Raw genomic sequence first — 14,769 nt, 5'->3', positions numbered from 1 at the left:
CGAGCCGGAAGCACCCACGCTCTCCTTCCGCTGCAGGGAGCATGCGCAACTGCCCCTGAATTGCGCAGGGTCTCACAGAGCAGATGGGGCTGTCGGTGACATACCTCCTGTACTGAATTCGACTGTAAGCTCCTTGAAGGGGGACGTGCTGTCTTCCTCACCTATTTATCTGTAGCACCAGGCGCAGTATCAGAGCAAGCTTTTAATAAACGTCAGCTGGACGGCTGGCAAGCCTGCATTCCACGTCAAGGACCCAACAGAAAACATCACCTTGGGGTAACGGACCTGGAGGCGGCCTAGATCCCGAGGCCCTAAGCAACCGCCCAGGTCAAGGAGGGACAGGGACACCACACCAGTATGCGACAAAATCAAGGAACGGGGCAAGATGACAGTTTTTAACCACCATTTAAGATAACCGTCTTTATTGAGGTCTAATTTACATAACACAAAATGCACCAATTTTAAGCGTAGAGCTGGATGAGTCTGGAGATCCACATACACGTGTAACGAGCACCACAATCCAAACACAGAACCCCAGAAAGCTCCCTTGTGCTGCAGCCCAGGCAACCAGCGCTCCACTTTCCGCCACTCCAGCCTTGCCTGTTGTGAAACCTCACATAAGTGAACCGGATTTATCTGCGTAAGGGCACATCTGTAAGCACGCACCGTATGTACTCTGGTATCTGGCTTCTTGTGCCCACCTATGCTGGAAGCTCATCCATGTTGCCTGTCTCGGTAGCTTGTTATTTTTATTGCTGAGTTGTTTTCCACTGTGTGGCTAGACCACAATTTATCTACCCATTGATCCGCTAGTGAACATTTGAGCCGTTCCCCGTTTTTGGCTGCTATGAACACAGCTGCTGTGCACATTTGTGTACAAGTCCTTGCATGCACCTACGTCGTCTATGGATTTTTTAAATGATGAATGGGTGTTGCGTTTTGTCAAATGCCTTTTCTACACTCAGATAATGACGGGCATATTCTCCTTCATTCTATTAATATTAATATTGTGAATGGTATTGATTTTCGAACGTTAGACCAACTTTGTATTCTTTAGGCCTGTTGTATCATGTTTTGTATACGGATGGGTTCATTTTGCTAATATTTTGTTAAGGATCGTGTATCCATGCTCAGGAGGGCTGTCGGTCTGCAGTTTTCCTTTTTGGTCATGTTTCTGTCTGGCTTTGGTATCAGGGTAATAATGGCCAAGTAAAATGACTTGGGACATATTTCTTCCTCTTCTATTTTCTGAAAAGAGTTTGTGTAAGACTGGGATTATTTCTCATTTGATAGAATTTGCCAGCAAAACTGTGTGGACTCAGATTTTTCTTTGCAGGAAGTTATGAAGTATGGATTTGAATGCTTTAACAGACACAGGGCTATTCAGATTTTCTATTTCTTCTTGAAGCAGTTCTGTCAATTTGTGTCTTTCAAGGATTACGTTCACCTATGTTGTAAATTTTGGTATGAAGTTGTTCCTATGGATTTCCTTTCAATATTTTTAGAATCTGTACGAATGTCCCCTCTTTGATTCCTGATACTGGTTAATTTATAGCTTCTCTCTTTTTCCCCTTGAACAGTCCAGAGCAGTTACTGATCTTTTCAAAGAACCAGTTTTTGTTTAATTGATTCCTCCCCTTGTTTGTTCATTTTCTACTTCACTTACTTCCACTCTTTATTCTTTTTTCTACTTACTTTGGATTTAATTTACTCTTCTTTTTCGAATTTCTTAAAGTAGAAGCTTAGATCGATGATTTTAGTTTTCTTCTTTTCTAATCTGAGCACTTCAAGCTACAGATCTCCGGGTACTCCACCCCACACACTGAGATACACTGTTTTCATTTTCATTAAGCCCAAAATATTTTCTAATTTCTTCTCTGTCTTTATTAACTCATGCATTATTTAGAAACATGTTATTTAATTTCCAAGTATTGAGGATTTCCTCAGATATCTGTTATTGATTTCGAATTCAATTTCACTGTGATCAGAGAACATAATTTTTATGTTTTCATTTCCTTTAAAATCACTGAGGTTTATGGTGCAACACATTTGAGGTGAATGTTGCATGTGCACTTGAGAAGAGGATATTCAGTTATTGCTGGGTGAAGTGTTCTGAAATTGTCAATTAAGCCAAGGTGTTGATAGTGTTATTCAGGTCATCTATATCTTTCTGATTTTTCTACCAACTTGTTCTATCACTTACTAAGAGAGGAGTGTTGAAGCATCCAAATATAATTGTGGATTTTCTATTTCACCTTCAGTTGTTAGTTTTTGCTTTATGTATTTTGAAGCACTGTTATTCAATGCCTACGTATTTAGGATTACCTGTTCCGTGTTCTTGACTGGCTCCCTTATCATTGTGAAATATTCCTCATTCTCCCTGGCAATATTCCTTGTTTTGAAGCTTATTTTGTCCATTATTGATATAACCACTCCCACTTTCTTATGACTCAAGTTTCTGTAACATAGCTTTTTCTTTTACTTTTTTAAATGTATTTTAGTGTTTTCCTTGTCGACAGCATATAATTGCTCTTGCTGTTTAATTCAGAATGATAATCTCTGCCCTTTAATTAAATTCTTAGACCATTTACACTTAATATAATTGTTGACGTGTTTGGGTTTAAGTCCACTCTCTTGCTTTTTTATTTGTCCCATCTGTTGCTTACTCTTTCCTTTTCCTGCTGTTTTTTTGATTGAGTATTTTTCTGGGATTCCATCTCTGTATTGGCTTATTAGTTATGCCTCTTTCGAAAATGTTTTTAGTGACTGATCTACGGTTTACAATGTGCATCTTTAATTTCTCAGTCTGTCTTACAGATAGCTTCCTGCTTTTATTTCTAACTCACTGTCAACTCCTCAGCCTCCTTTTCTGGTTCTTCCTTTTCTTCTCTAACTGCAATGTTAGAGTGGGCCCAGCAATCAGGCCCCAGTCCGTTTCTCTTCTCCCTGTACTGACTCTCTGGTTGATCCCATCCAGTCCTATGATTTTAAATCCCAACTATATTTTCAGTCTTAACTTTTCTCGAGTTCTAGATCTCTAACTGCTTAAATGACACTACCCCTTACATGCCCAACAGACAGCTCAAACTTCGCAAGTCTACAGTAGAGCTCCTGATTTTCCCTCTCAATGCTTCCCTGGCCTCACTCCTGCCAGTCTGCCATATTTCAGTTAATGGTTCACACAGGAACTCAGGACAAAAACCCAGGAGCTAGCTGTGAATCTGCTATTTTCATCTCCATATTCATCAGTAAATCCAATAGATTCTACTCCCGATGTAACTTCTCACTCCCTCTGCCACCACCACCCTTGTCTAAGCCACCACCACCTCTCACCTGGGCTCCCTAAAACAGCCTCTGGATTTCCTTCCTTTCATTCTTGCTCCCTAAAGCCTACTCTCCACACAGCAGCTGAAATGATCTTAAAACAAACACCATTCAGATGTCACTCCTCTACTTAAAACCTTGCAGTGTCTTCCCATCACACTTACAATACGAATCTAGAATCCTTTTGGCCTACACGGTCCCAACACAATTTGGCCCTGGCCTACTTTTGGCATCATCTGTAACATGCTCTCCACGATCGATGCACTGCGGTCACACAGGAGTTCTGGCTCTTCTTAAGACAACCGGAGCTTGTGTCTGCCTGAGGACCCTTATGCTAGCTCTTCCCTCTGCCTGGTCCTCACGATTCACTCCTTCTCAACGTTTACATCTGAGCTTAAATGTCACTTCTGACCAAACCATCTAAAATACCTCCTCAGGCCCAAGTCACTATCTATCTCCTCTTCCTCTGCTTTATTTTCTTCATAGCGTTTACTACCACTTGAAATTACACTCATTTATTTGTTTGGCTGTCTTCCTTCTCAGAATGTGAACTTGATAAGAGTAGGCACTTTGTGTTGGTCAATGCAGCATTTCACATTGGAACAGTGTCTGGCACATAATAAGTGCTCAACAAAGATTGATTGATTGAATGAATCCATCACATCAGGCTTTTTATTTTTTTAAGGAAAAAGATTCTTTAGGACTCAATAGACCACAAATACGTGAGTGAAAATTTACATTCTCCTGGTCCCTTCTCTGAAAGAGAATTAAATCTGGTTGTTAGATGCAATTCTCCTCATTAATAGATTCCAGGTTCAGGTTGTGTCCACAAAAAGATTTCTCTACTGAGTGACATACCAGGCTCATCCATGCTGAGAAGCAGACAACGATCCTTAGCACAAGTTCTGATGGACAATGCTGTCTTGCTCATAGCCTCACTGGATACTTTTGAAGTGTCATCAAAGCCTGAAGGAGCCAGAAATCATTCCTTATGAAGTCCTAACTTGGAACATTTCCTAATTCCCAGACTTCCACACAGCATATAATACACCGCACTGGGCTGCCAGATGTTTCCTTTTGATCCCAACATTGTCCCAGGTCACCCTCTCCACTGGGAGGATGCAGCCATGAGACTAAAGGAGCATCAGTCTGTTACCAGTGGGCATTCACCCTTACAAATTCTCAAGAAGGACCAAGGCACAACTGGCAACTGGATGGTGCTATAAGGGGAAAAAAAATCCTCGCCTGTTACGCACTGGAGAAGATGGAGTTAATGGAATCCTCATTCGGCCAAGTTGTCAATACATCAGACCAAACTGGTGACAAGAACAAGGCTGTTCAGAGAGAAATTGTTGGGACTCCAGCCAGAAACCAGGACAGAGATTGAGTGCAGGGTGGGCAGAAGGGAGGAGATGAAGGTAAGTCCCTCAGGATCTAAGAGAGAAAGACTATTGGAAATCCTATAGGAGCTGGTGCCACCAAGGCACAATTTTCGTTAATTACCTCAATTGTGGCTGTTAGCCCCTTAATGAGAAACACAACTTTACTTCTAAGCAGGCGGTGAGGCTGGCAGAAAGCTGAAACCTGAAAATCAGCAGATACGGGGCTGCCTTCAGCCCTTACTATTGAAATTAAGCCACATCCAAAACACACGGGGAGCACTCCCAATAGCTTCAGACAGCAGCCAGCCGCGCAGGGCCCTCACCAGGCACCGGATGGACGCTCTCTGGACTCGTCAAGAGGCCCAAATCCCAAGTGTTCATTTCAATAACATAAGAAAATAAACATGGGGCTTATTTATAGCACAGGAAAGGGACTGGGGCAAAAGAACCGCTCCGTCGGTAATCCACCCTGACGGGGCCAGATAGGATCCAGACCCCAAGCTCTCTGGTAACAGGGCGAGCAGAAGTAGGGGCCGGCAAAGGGCTGGCTGCCAGCGTCACCAGGTACAATCAGTAAAGGCCCCGCTTAGGAGGCGGGAGGAGACCTGACACACCACCCCACTCCGCCAGCCTGTGTCTAAGCGTCTTGCCATCTCCGATTTCTGGTTGAGGAAGCCAAGGCGTGGGAGCGGACTCCCTCCAGTCCCCGGAAGGGCCAGGGGACCACTCAAGAGAAGGGGCTTTGAGAAGAGGAAATAAAAAGTCCTTGCATCCTCCAGGCACCAGAGAAGATGGTGTTGATGGAATCTGCATTTTCACTTACAGTTGGGAGTAAAACGTGTGTGTGCGTGTGTGTGTGTGTGTCTGTGTGTGTGTGGAGTCCCAGGCCACTGATGGGCTCGCACCATCTGACAGAGCTCAAGGACTCCCACTGGAACCGGAGCTCCTGGAGACCAGGACAGTGTCTTACTCAACCCTCTATCTCCCGGACCTAGCACAGGGCTGGCAAAGAGCACATTTTGATGAATAAATGAACAATAAGAAAAAACTGAACGACTGAATAACCGCTCTTACCTCAACTGCATCAGTAACTAGTTGCTTGTTCCTCAGCTGTGATAACCGGAGACTAGACGCTTAGTGAGTTTATTAGCGGTGTAGTAGCTAACGATATATGTTGGTGGCTATAAAGAAAAGCCCAAGCAGATACCTTGGGAAGGGAAGGCTCTAGACAGTGGCGTGGACCGACTGGGGGCTTGGGTCGAAGACACATGGGTTCCAGTCCCTGGGCTGCGGCAGCTCTCCACCCCAACCCCCCGTCCCGCCCTGTGCGGCCCCTGAGAGGTTGGCTGCAGACAAGATGGAGCACTGCTGAGGAAGCTCCATCAGACACAGCCGCCTGCAACCTCTCGGGAGCCGCCCAGCCATCGTCCTCTCTTTGTCTTCTGCCTGAGAGCTCTGTGCCCTTCAGGGGGACTGGGAAGAAACGCAAGCAGGGACCCAACCAGCTGGGAGAAGAAAGGAAAATGCTCTACCCTGAAAAGGTGGTAAATTAGAGGAAACACAATACCAGACACCCAGGATGGTCGCTCAACTATTTCTTGAAGAATAAAAAACAAGAGGCCAGGAGAGCTGGGCGACAAGCCACACGCTCCCCGGCCATCTTCCCTGTGTTGGCAGAAAGGGTGAGGCTGACCTTAAAGCCACAGCACACAGTTGCCTGTAGGGACCACACGCCCTGCCTGGGAACTTGGAGTCAGGAAGCCTGAAGCTAGGGGTCCCTGAGAGGCCACTGGACAGAGGTGGGGAGAGGCTGTGGGTGAGCCTAGACTGCTCCCACCCCTAGAGAGGGGAGACCCTTACAACTGAGGGCAGAGGCCTGCCTAACTCCTCTGCAGGAGACGCTCCGTGAGGCCTGTTCTCACACTGTCAGACCTTCCACAGTGGGCATAATGGGACCCAATGCTGGCCCTGCTTTTACTCAGGAGCAAAAATGTGAGTATCAAACACTGGCCTCGCCCCTGAGCCCCAGGGCCTGGAGCAGAGCTCAGGGTGAGGGGAGCAGACGGCCTCACAGGTCTGCTGTGCCCTCCAGGCCTGGCGGTGGAAAGCTCCAGGTGCCGCCCAAGTCGCCCCGCATGGAGTGCCTGCCAAGACGGTCAGCAGCCCCGCCAGAGGCGCTCCTCAGGAAGCGGCTGGAAGGGCCTGGGGCCAGTTTTGCATTCTCTGTCGTTGCCTCTCTGTGCCAGGGCTGCCTGGGGAACAGGCTGCTGGGGCTGCTTTTGCTGCCACAGAAGACGGCATGAGCCAAGAGAGATGGAAAAAGCATCCTACCCAAAACAGAAGCTACTGTCCCCAAAGCAAAGGGATCCCACCAGGCTCAGGACGCGTGGCTGACGGGAAAGCACCAACGCCACCCTCTGCCCTCCCCGCTGGGCTCTCATGGGATCCCCGGATTGCAGAGGCAGGAAGAGTCCCACGGGAACTGAAGCACCGCCCACGCCCGGCCTTGGCTTCACCTGCTTCCTCCTCCTGCCATCAAAGCAGCTTGGATTCTAAGCCAGCAATCACCTCTCCAGCATGGTGGCTCGACCCCGCACTCTTTCGGCAGTGAGGAGACTCCGGTCAGCCTGCCATCCCAGGAAGAAGCGGGGAGCACAGCAAATCAGAGCACAGAGGCAGCTGGCCTCCTCCAGCCCCCGGTCCTGGTCCCCACGGGCCGGTACGAGGGCCACTTCCTTCCCAAGGCAGCAGAGAAACCAGCCCCTAAGACCCACAAGTCTGAAGGACAGCTGGAAGAGCCTAAGGCTTTGACAGAGCAGCCAGAAGGGTCGGAGCTGCGAGCTCCAGGACACTGAGTAAGAGGAGGGGACAGTGCGGCATCTTCGCAGGAAAGAATCGGAGATTCTGAGGACAGAAGGTGATACTTTCCTTTTTAATTTTCTCAGGAAAGGTGGTTTCTGCCTAAACATCTGTGAGACTTGGTAAAACACAAGAGATACAAAGATTAACAGCTATCTAATGTTAACCAGCAAAAAAGCGTTTCCAACCTTGGCGGGCCCATCTCAGTTAGGGCCCTGGGGGCAAAGGCAGTGACTTCACGCACACACTTCGGCCAGGGCCAGCTCAGGTTCCTCTCCCATCCAGGCCAGTAGGACGCAATTTCTTAAAAAAGACGTCCTCATCTAAAACCAGCTGTTGTCTGCTGTAGGCCAGAGCATGACATTTTCATTAGCATCATTGTTCTGCTTCTGCAACCAGGCCCTATGGCGTCCCCGGGGCAGACAGTCCAAGCTGATGGGCAAGGCCTGCTGGGCAGCAGCTCGGAAATCCGCGGACGAGGGGTGGAGCCCCTCGCGCCCTCTGAATCGCAGATCAGGATCGCCTGCTCCATTCCTGTCCTGAATTCCTCCCTGAGACCTGCACCACCCGTCGGTCCACTGGGTAGAACCTTCGAGGCTTGCTTCAAGAGCCTAGGATAGATTACTCCCTGGGAAAGTTCTGTATGCTGTGCCACGAGATCTAACCCCCAGCATTCCTGGGCGTAGCGAGGGACTTTAAACGGCGTTTTAATACCCTCAGAAGTCCAATGACCCCTAAGAAGGTGACAAAGTCACACCCACCAGCCCCCGGGGCTCCCAGGAATCTCAGACTGAAGCCTTCCTCTTCCTAAACCAAAGGGCTAACGAGGTTAAAAAGAAGAAGAAAAACCCTATTTACCCTTTGAGAGGGAGCACTGGATTAGAAACCAGCCACCAAGGTCGTGGATTCAGGAAGGTGACAAAGGGCAGAAATATGGGAGCAGCGAGGCGGAGTGCTGAAGACGGCAGAGGGTGACACAGCACACAGACACGCCAGAACAGCGCTCGGCTTTGGGCAGGGGTGGAAGGTGAGGCCCCCCCCGCCCCTGCCCCCTTCCCTGCCTCTTGGAAAACAAGCTGAAGGACCCCTAGGAAAGTGAGAGGAACCTGCTGTGTCAGCTCCTGGAAAATGGGGGACAAGAGAAATCCCTTTCTCTTGGTTCTGTCATACCCTCCCCAGTACCATAAATGTGCGACCAAAATGCCTTCCCACAGGCCCCGCTGACCAGCACGCAACCACCCAGATGAGAAGCGCGTCCTAAGCAGCTGTGCGCGGGGCTGCGCCACGCGGAACAGCTCGCAGCTCCAGCATCCGCCTCTGCAAACGAACGACCTGGACGGGACGGTCCCTCGGCCTCCCACCAACAAGGGTCCACAAGGCTACTCCTCAATCTGAAAGAAGAGGAAACTCTCACGATTTCCACTTTCAATTTCGCCACTTCCGGGATTTTTCTTTGACGTCTCAAAGGCTGGGGACAGCTGAAGCGACTCCAGTTAAAGCTGCCAGTTTCAGAACCGCAGCCCAGTCACTGCTCACCTTGACGTCACTCAGCAGAACAATGGGTGGTGTATTAGCGACTTCAACTGGCACACAACGGGGTTTCAGTAATCATATCCATATTCCAAGCAAACTGTTATGTATTCTGTGTTCTGGGGACATATGTTATGGCTAAAGCCCAAACTGTGGCTAATCTTAATATTAGAGCCAGATAAATCTGTTTCGAATCCATAACATCTAACATTTGCCAGAGTAGATTTGTTCATCAACTGGGCTTACAGAGCTATAATTCACACATGTGCGGTATTACAAAATGCTGAAATTTAACGATTTAAATAGACCGGCAATTCTTGCAAAGCAGTGTTCTAGCAGCATTTAACATTAGCCAGAACCTGCCTGGCTAACGTGAAGTTTATACCAAAAGAAGGAGGGAATTTTGGCATCCCCCTGGGGTGGGGTCGCAGCTCCCCTCACTTGTACAACATGGTACTAGCCGGAGTGACTCAAGGGTGTGGCTCCTGGAGGCCCTCTGTTCTTCCCCAAGATACCCGTAAAGATCGTATCCGACCAGGGGGCAGACTGCCTCCTTTGGAGGTCTGGGGAGACATCTTCTCTTAGAATGTTTACAGCGTGGGGTTCTTCCTCCATCAGAGGCACACGCACCACATACTCCTCCTGGCCACGTGTCTTCCCAGACACGGGCAGTGGATTGGAGTGAAGGCCAGAGGATGGAGTTAAATGCACAGAAGAAGACAGACAGATCCTTGATTACCAATAATCAGTGTTTAAGACATAGTAGAAAAAAGAATAAAAAATAATTTTAATCATATCAAAAAGCCAAACCACAGACGAATAGTCCATGGCCCTCACAGACCCAGCTCGGCAGTCGGGGCTCCCGCTGCACGAGCCCAGGGCCCAGGCCAAAGGCATCCACCCATCAAATCCCAAGACGTTAAGATTCTGCACCAAATTCTGGGCTTGGCTTTTCTTCCAAAGAACTCACTGATCTGAAACGACTAAAAGCGAGACATGGGTACCTTTTACACGAGTCCCCACATCTTAAACGGGCTGGTAGGTTTCTCTCCTCAGCCGTCTTACAGTCATGGAAGCTGCATTTCAGATTGTTATACTGGAACCACAAAGAAAGGGAGCCCAAGCTGGAATTAATTGGGGAGCAGGCCACCAAGGCTTCCATTTGGCATTTTCACAAAGGACCCGTGGGAGATCATGAGAAACACTGGAACAGAGGATGTGCAGCTCAGGGTGCTTAGAGATTCTCTCCAGGATCCTCTTCTCGAGGAAGCAGGGTAGGGGAGTGGAGGCCAAGATCCAGGAGGTGACCTTCCAGTCTGAAACCCCCACCCTGATATGAGAGTGCTGGTGGGAGCGTGTTCTCTTCCTTTGTCCAAGCTTAGCGCTCAGCCCCATCTGTGGCGCGTCTCACAAGCTGCCGATGTTGGGGAAGCTCTTCAGCTTCTCAGGAAAGTCGTCTTTGTACAGGACAGGGTCAGCTCGGTGCTCCACCACCTTAAGAGGCATTGTCCCAAAGACGGAGGCAAACTTGTTGATGCACTCAGACCTGCGGGGTGTGGGGCGGGGGGAGGGCAGTGGAGCGGATGAGGGATGGGGTGGGGGAAAAAAGAGAAAGCGTTCAAGAGGCTGAGAGATGAGAGCAAAATACATGATATTCAACATCAACAAAAGTAAGTCAAGTACCCCAGCCTGCGGCCAGGTGCTCACAAGGGTCGGGAGGGTGTGGACTGAAGAAGTGACCTGGGGAACTCTGAGGGTCGGCTCAGCGGAGAAAGTGAACGGGAGATGCTGCAGAGGCCACAGGCCTGCAGAGGTCAGAGTGTCTTCTCCCCTCCCCCTCAAATTCCAGTCATTCTTCCAGCTCAGTCCGGAGCAGGCCTCAAACCCAGGTGGATTAGCTGCCAACAGTTCTTAACCCCATCTCTGCCAGCTAAAGTGAAGGCAGGGCGACAGGAAAAAGCCGCCTGGATCTGAGCTTCAGCTCACTGCAGCTCGGAGGTGAGCAGGTCAGGCCCGCGGGTGGGAAGTGCTGGTCCATCAGGCAACGGAGTGTGACGGCTGGGTGACGAGGACGAGGACGCTTATCCTCAGCCCAGAGGAGCAGAAACGAGCCCCGAGAAGCCACTTTTGAAGTCAAGGGGACCCCAAGGATGGACTTCAGAAAGGTCAACGCTCTCTCTCTCAGTCAGGCCCACGGCACCGAGAGCTACAATGAGAACAAACAGCCAGAGGCAGAGCCATCTGCCAAGATGGGGCTCACTTTCAAGACACAGACCCGAAGGAGTCTCCTCTGTCCTCGGAGATCCCAAAAGCCTCGTTTCAAACGATTTTATCAAGTTTTTATTGGAGTCCTTTGAGCTTCAGGAAGAAACCCATTAACAAAGAAGCCAGTCTTTATCAGTTCTCTTGGTTGTTATGTTTCTAAAAAAAACGTGTTACTATTTCATTTTGAGCTCTTCTAGCTAATAACACCATCGTCTCCATCCACCACCACAAATCGACAGCAACTAATATTTACTGCACGTTCCCAGCTGTGTTAAATTGTGTGAGGTGTATTCGTAACCGCTTCATCCTCACATAAGCCTCCAGGGAGGGCCTCATTATCCCCATTTTACAGAAGGAAGACTGAGGTGCAGAGAGGCCAAGCAACTGGTCAAATGCTGGCAAGACGCAGAGCCAAACCCAGGCACTCCGGCCCCTGAGGCTGAAGCCTCAACTACGAGATGACACAAATGGATTTAGGAGCCTAATCCTGGGCTCCAGGGGAGGGGCTGGAAATGAACAACTGCTGAGCACCTAACTCGAGCCCGGTAACTGACACGATGGCCTCATCGACTCCTCACAGCACCCTCCTCTATACGCCCAGGGGTGGCCTTACAGCAGCTTCCTGCTCTGGGCTGAGAAGTTGAGGCTGGGAGAGAAGTGACCGGCCCCAGGACCCAGAGCTGGAAAGGGCGAGCTGGGTTGCAGACCGAGGCTCGCACTGGCAATGGAGCCTCTGCTCCTGTCATCACGCTCTGCCGGGACCCGCAGGGAACCGAGTTTCCTCCTGCTGGCAGCGTTCTGAGACTCAGGAGGTGGTAGTCCCAGGTTCCAAATTATGGGGAGAGAGGTGGAAAACTGAGGAGTTTCAACAAAATGGCATGGAGCCGGCATCCGACAACAGCTTCCCTGCCCCCTATTATGGGTCAAGGCGGTGGCAGGCAAATCTCTCCCAGGTCTTACTCTTGACAGTTGTTCTGCCTGTAAACACGTACAGATTCTTCCAGCTGCCAGTTATGCCCAGAGACTCTGCCAGCAAAGCCCAGCCGTGCCCAGCACAGGTAGCGTATTAGAGAAGAATCAGGGCTCTTGGCAGAGGACAGGGGCTCCACAGGCCCCTGGAGAGTCCTGAGGACAAGGTCTCCTCTGTAACCAGATCTGCCAACAGGGCCGGGCCACAGGCAGGAGGCCACGGGGCTCAGGCCAGCGTGGCTGCTGACAGCTGCCCCCAGCTGACCCGGGCCTGGAAGCGCTCCTTTCTCTCCACACAGCCGCACTGCAGAAGCGGCTGGCCGCTCCGAACGGTGAAGGTCCTTAACTCTCCTGCCAGGTCCTGCCGGGGCTTCCTACCTTCTTCTTACACACGGGGTCTGGGTTGGGGAACGGGTTAGGGCAGACAGCGAGCGTGGCTGGTTGCTGGTGGCCCCCCTGAGAGGTTGTGTCAGGGGTCCAGTGACCCCGTCAGTAACTTATCCCCTGGGTTGGTTTTCTAATCAAGTATGAACAGGCGAAGCACTGGAAGCATCTCGGGGAGAAAGGACCAATGGTTTTCTGTTTTCCTTTCAAACACATACAATTACCTGAAGGAACCAGGAGCTTCAGGACCAATGCCGGGGAGAATGGGGAGGAAAGTGACGCTGCAGGTACCGTGCCACGCGCTTTCGTGTATTATTACTTCATCCATCCCCAGCACACAACACAGCGCTCGGTACAAAGATGCTCAATAAACATCGTTGAATCCATGAATACACACGGTGATTTGACAGGTATCAGTATACCCGTTTTAGGAGATGAAAAGATTAAAGTTTGGGATACGGTAAGTCAAATTCCTTAAAGTCAGACAGCTAACAAGTGGCGAATTCATAATTTGAACAAAGACTGGCCTGCATCAAAACACACTGTTCTTCTTCTAAGAGCAGCACTGTCTGCCTGCCATAATGCCTTGCCCGTGGGGAAGTCACTGGGCATGATGAACACTTACAAATTCTCCTGGTTCTTAAAGAACCAACAGCAGATCTTGGAACCAGATGCTGGGTAGGAAAAGCTACTCTCCTACGCAACTGAGATTTCTGATCCGAGACCCCAAATATAAGAATAAATAAGTTTACTGAACCACAAAACCCAACACAAGGTCATAATTTGCAAAGTATGTATTCTGCAAAGGGAACTATTGAAAAAATAAAACAAACGAACAATTCTATACTCGTAACTCCATCTCTTGGTGCTCAAGATGGCTTAAAACCATGTCTTCCTCCCTCTCAGTCTAAGTGCCTTATTCAATAACCCAGTGATTCAATCTTTAATCCCAATAGTTTAGTTCGCAGTTTCTAACTGCTTTCAAGACTGATTGCTTTCTGTGCCCATCAAATCTAAGGGTAGTCTGCTTTCACTAACCACCTTTCTCACCACAGACTCACACTCCGTAACCCTCGAGCCCCTTCAGTCCATGACACCATTTTTTCAGTCACCAACGACCATTTCATTCAAAGGCCTTTTCCCCGCCCACCTGCTGCTTGCTCCTCCCTCGCTTCTGGGCACTGTAGATCCTGGCACTCTCCTGGCCTCTCCCGTGGTTGCTTCTCTGTTTCCAGTTACTCTTTCTGTCTCCTAAATGTCAGGATTTCTCAAGATTCTTCCCTTGGGGGCCAGCCTGGTGGCGTAGTGGTTAAGTTTGTGCACTCTGCTTTGGCACCCTGGGGTTAGCCTGGGTTTGGGTCCCAGATGTGGACCTACACACCACTCATGACGCCATGCTGTGGTGGCATCCCACATACTAAATAGAGGAAGACTGGCACAGATGTTAGCTCAGGGACAATCTTCCTCAAGGAAAAAGAAGATTGGCAACAGATGTTGGCTCAGGGTCAATCTTCCTCACCAAAAAAAAAAAACAAAAACAAAGATTCTGCCTTTGGCTTTCCTTCAGTCAACTGCCAGCTCTGGGCAGATGTCTTCCAAATATCTATCTTTGTTTTAATTTTCTTTCTAGATTTCTAGTTCCACATCTCCAAGTGCCTGCTCCATATCTACATCTGCCGATACAGAGGGCAAGACTCCAAAACCACCTACCTTGTCGCTTTCCAACTTTGCCCATGATTAAAATCTCCTCCTGTCCTCATTAATTACGCTGCTAAAGGTACAACCATTCACCCCACCCCGCCCCCCGTTAGCGTCTCCTCTAACATGTCATTCACACTGTTAAAGGTACTACCATTCGTCTTGACTCAGAATCCAAGTTCTCTCTGTTGACCCCTCCTCCATAACCTCCGCACGCCTCTTCAGCTGGAAATCAAGTTCTAGCACATCTTCCCCTGGGAAAAAAAAAATCTCTTGCAATTTAATTTGTCCCTTCCTCTCCACACTCAGCTTAGTTCGTGCCTTGTAACTGGTCTTCTTTCTTCAGTCTCTGCACCCT

At 49.2% G+C, this 14,769-nt stretch overlaps 1 protein-coding gene across 2 annotated transcripts in view; it reads right to left on the bottom strand.

Moving 5' to 3' along the window:
- Window positions 1-9,858: 9,858 nt before the first annotated feature.
- Window positions 9,859-14,769, bottom strand: part of EXT2 (exostosin glycosyltransferase 2) — a 145,584-nt gene continuing 140,673 nt past the window's right edge. For both annotated transcript variants that reach the window (XM_070564874.1, XM_070564875.1), the window contains exon 14: window positions 9,859-10,641. In XM_070564874.1, the coding sequence (XP_070420975.1) occupies window positions 10,503-10,641 (139 nt within the window). In that variant the 3' untranslated portion in view covers window positions 9,859-10,502. The remainder of the gene's footprint in view (window positions 10,642-14,769) is intronic.

The sequence above is a fragment of the Equus przewalskii genome, chromosome 11 (genome assembly GCF_037783145.1).
Source record: "Equus przewalskii isolate Varuska chromosome 11, EquPr2, whole genome shotgun sequence".
NCBI lineage: Eukaryota > Metazoa > Chordata > Mammalia > Perissodactyla > Equidae > Equus > Equus przewalskii.
This window is presented reverse-complemented; position numbering and strand designations above follow the sequence as displayed.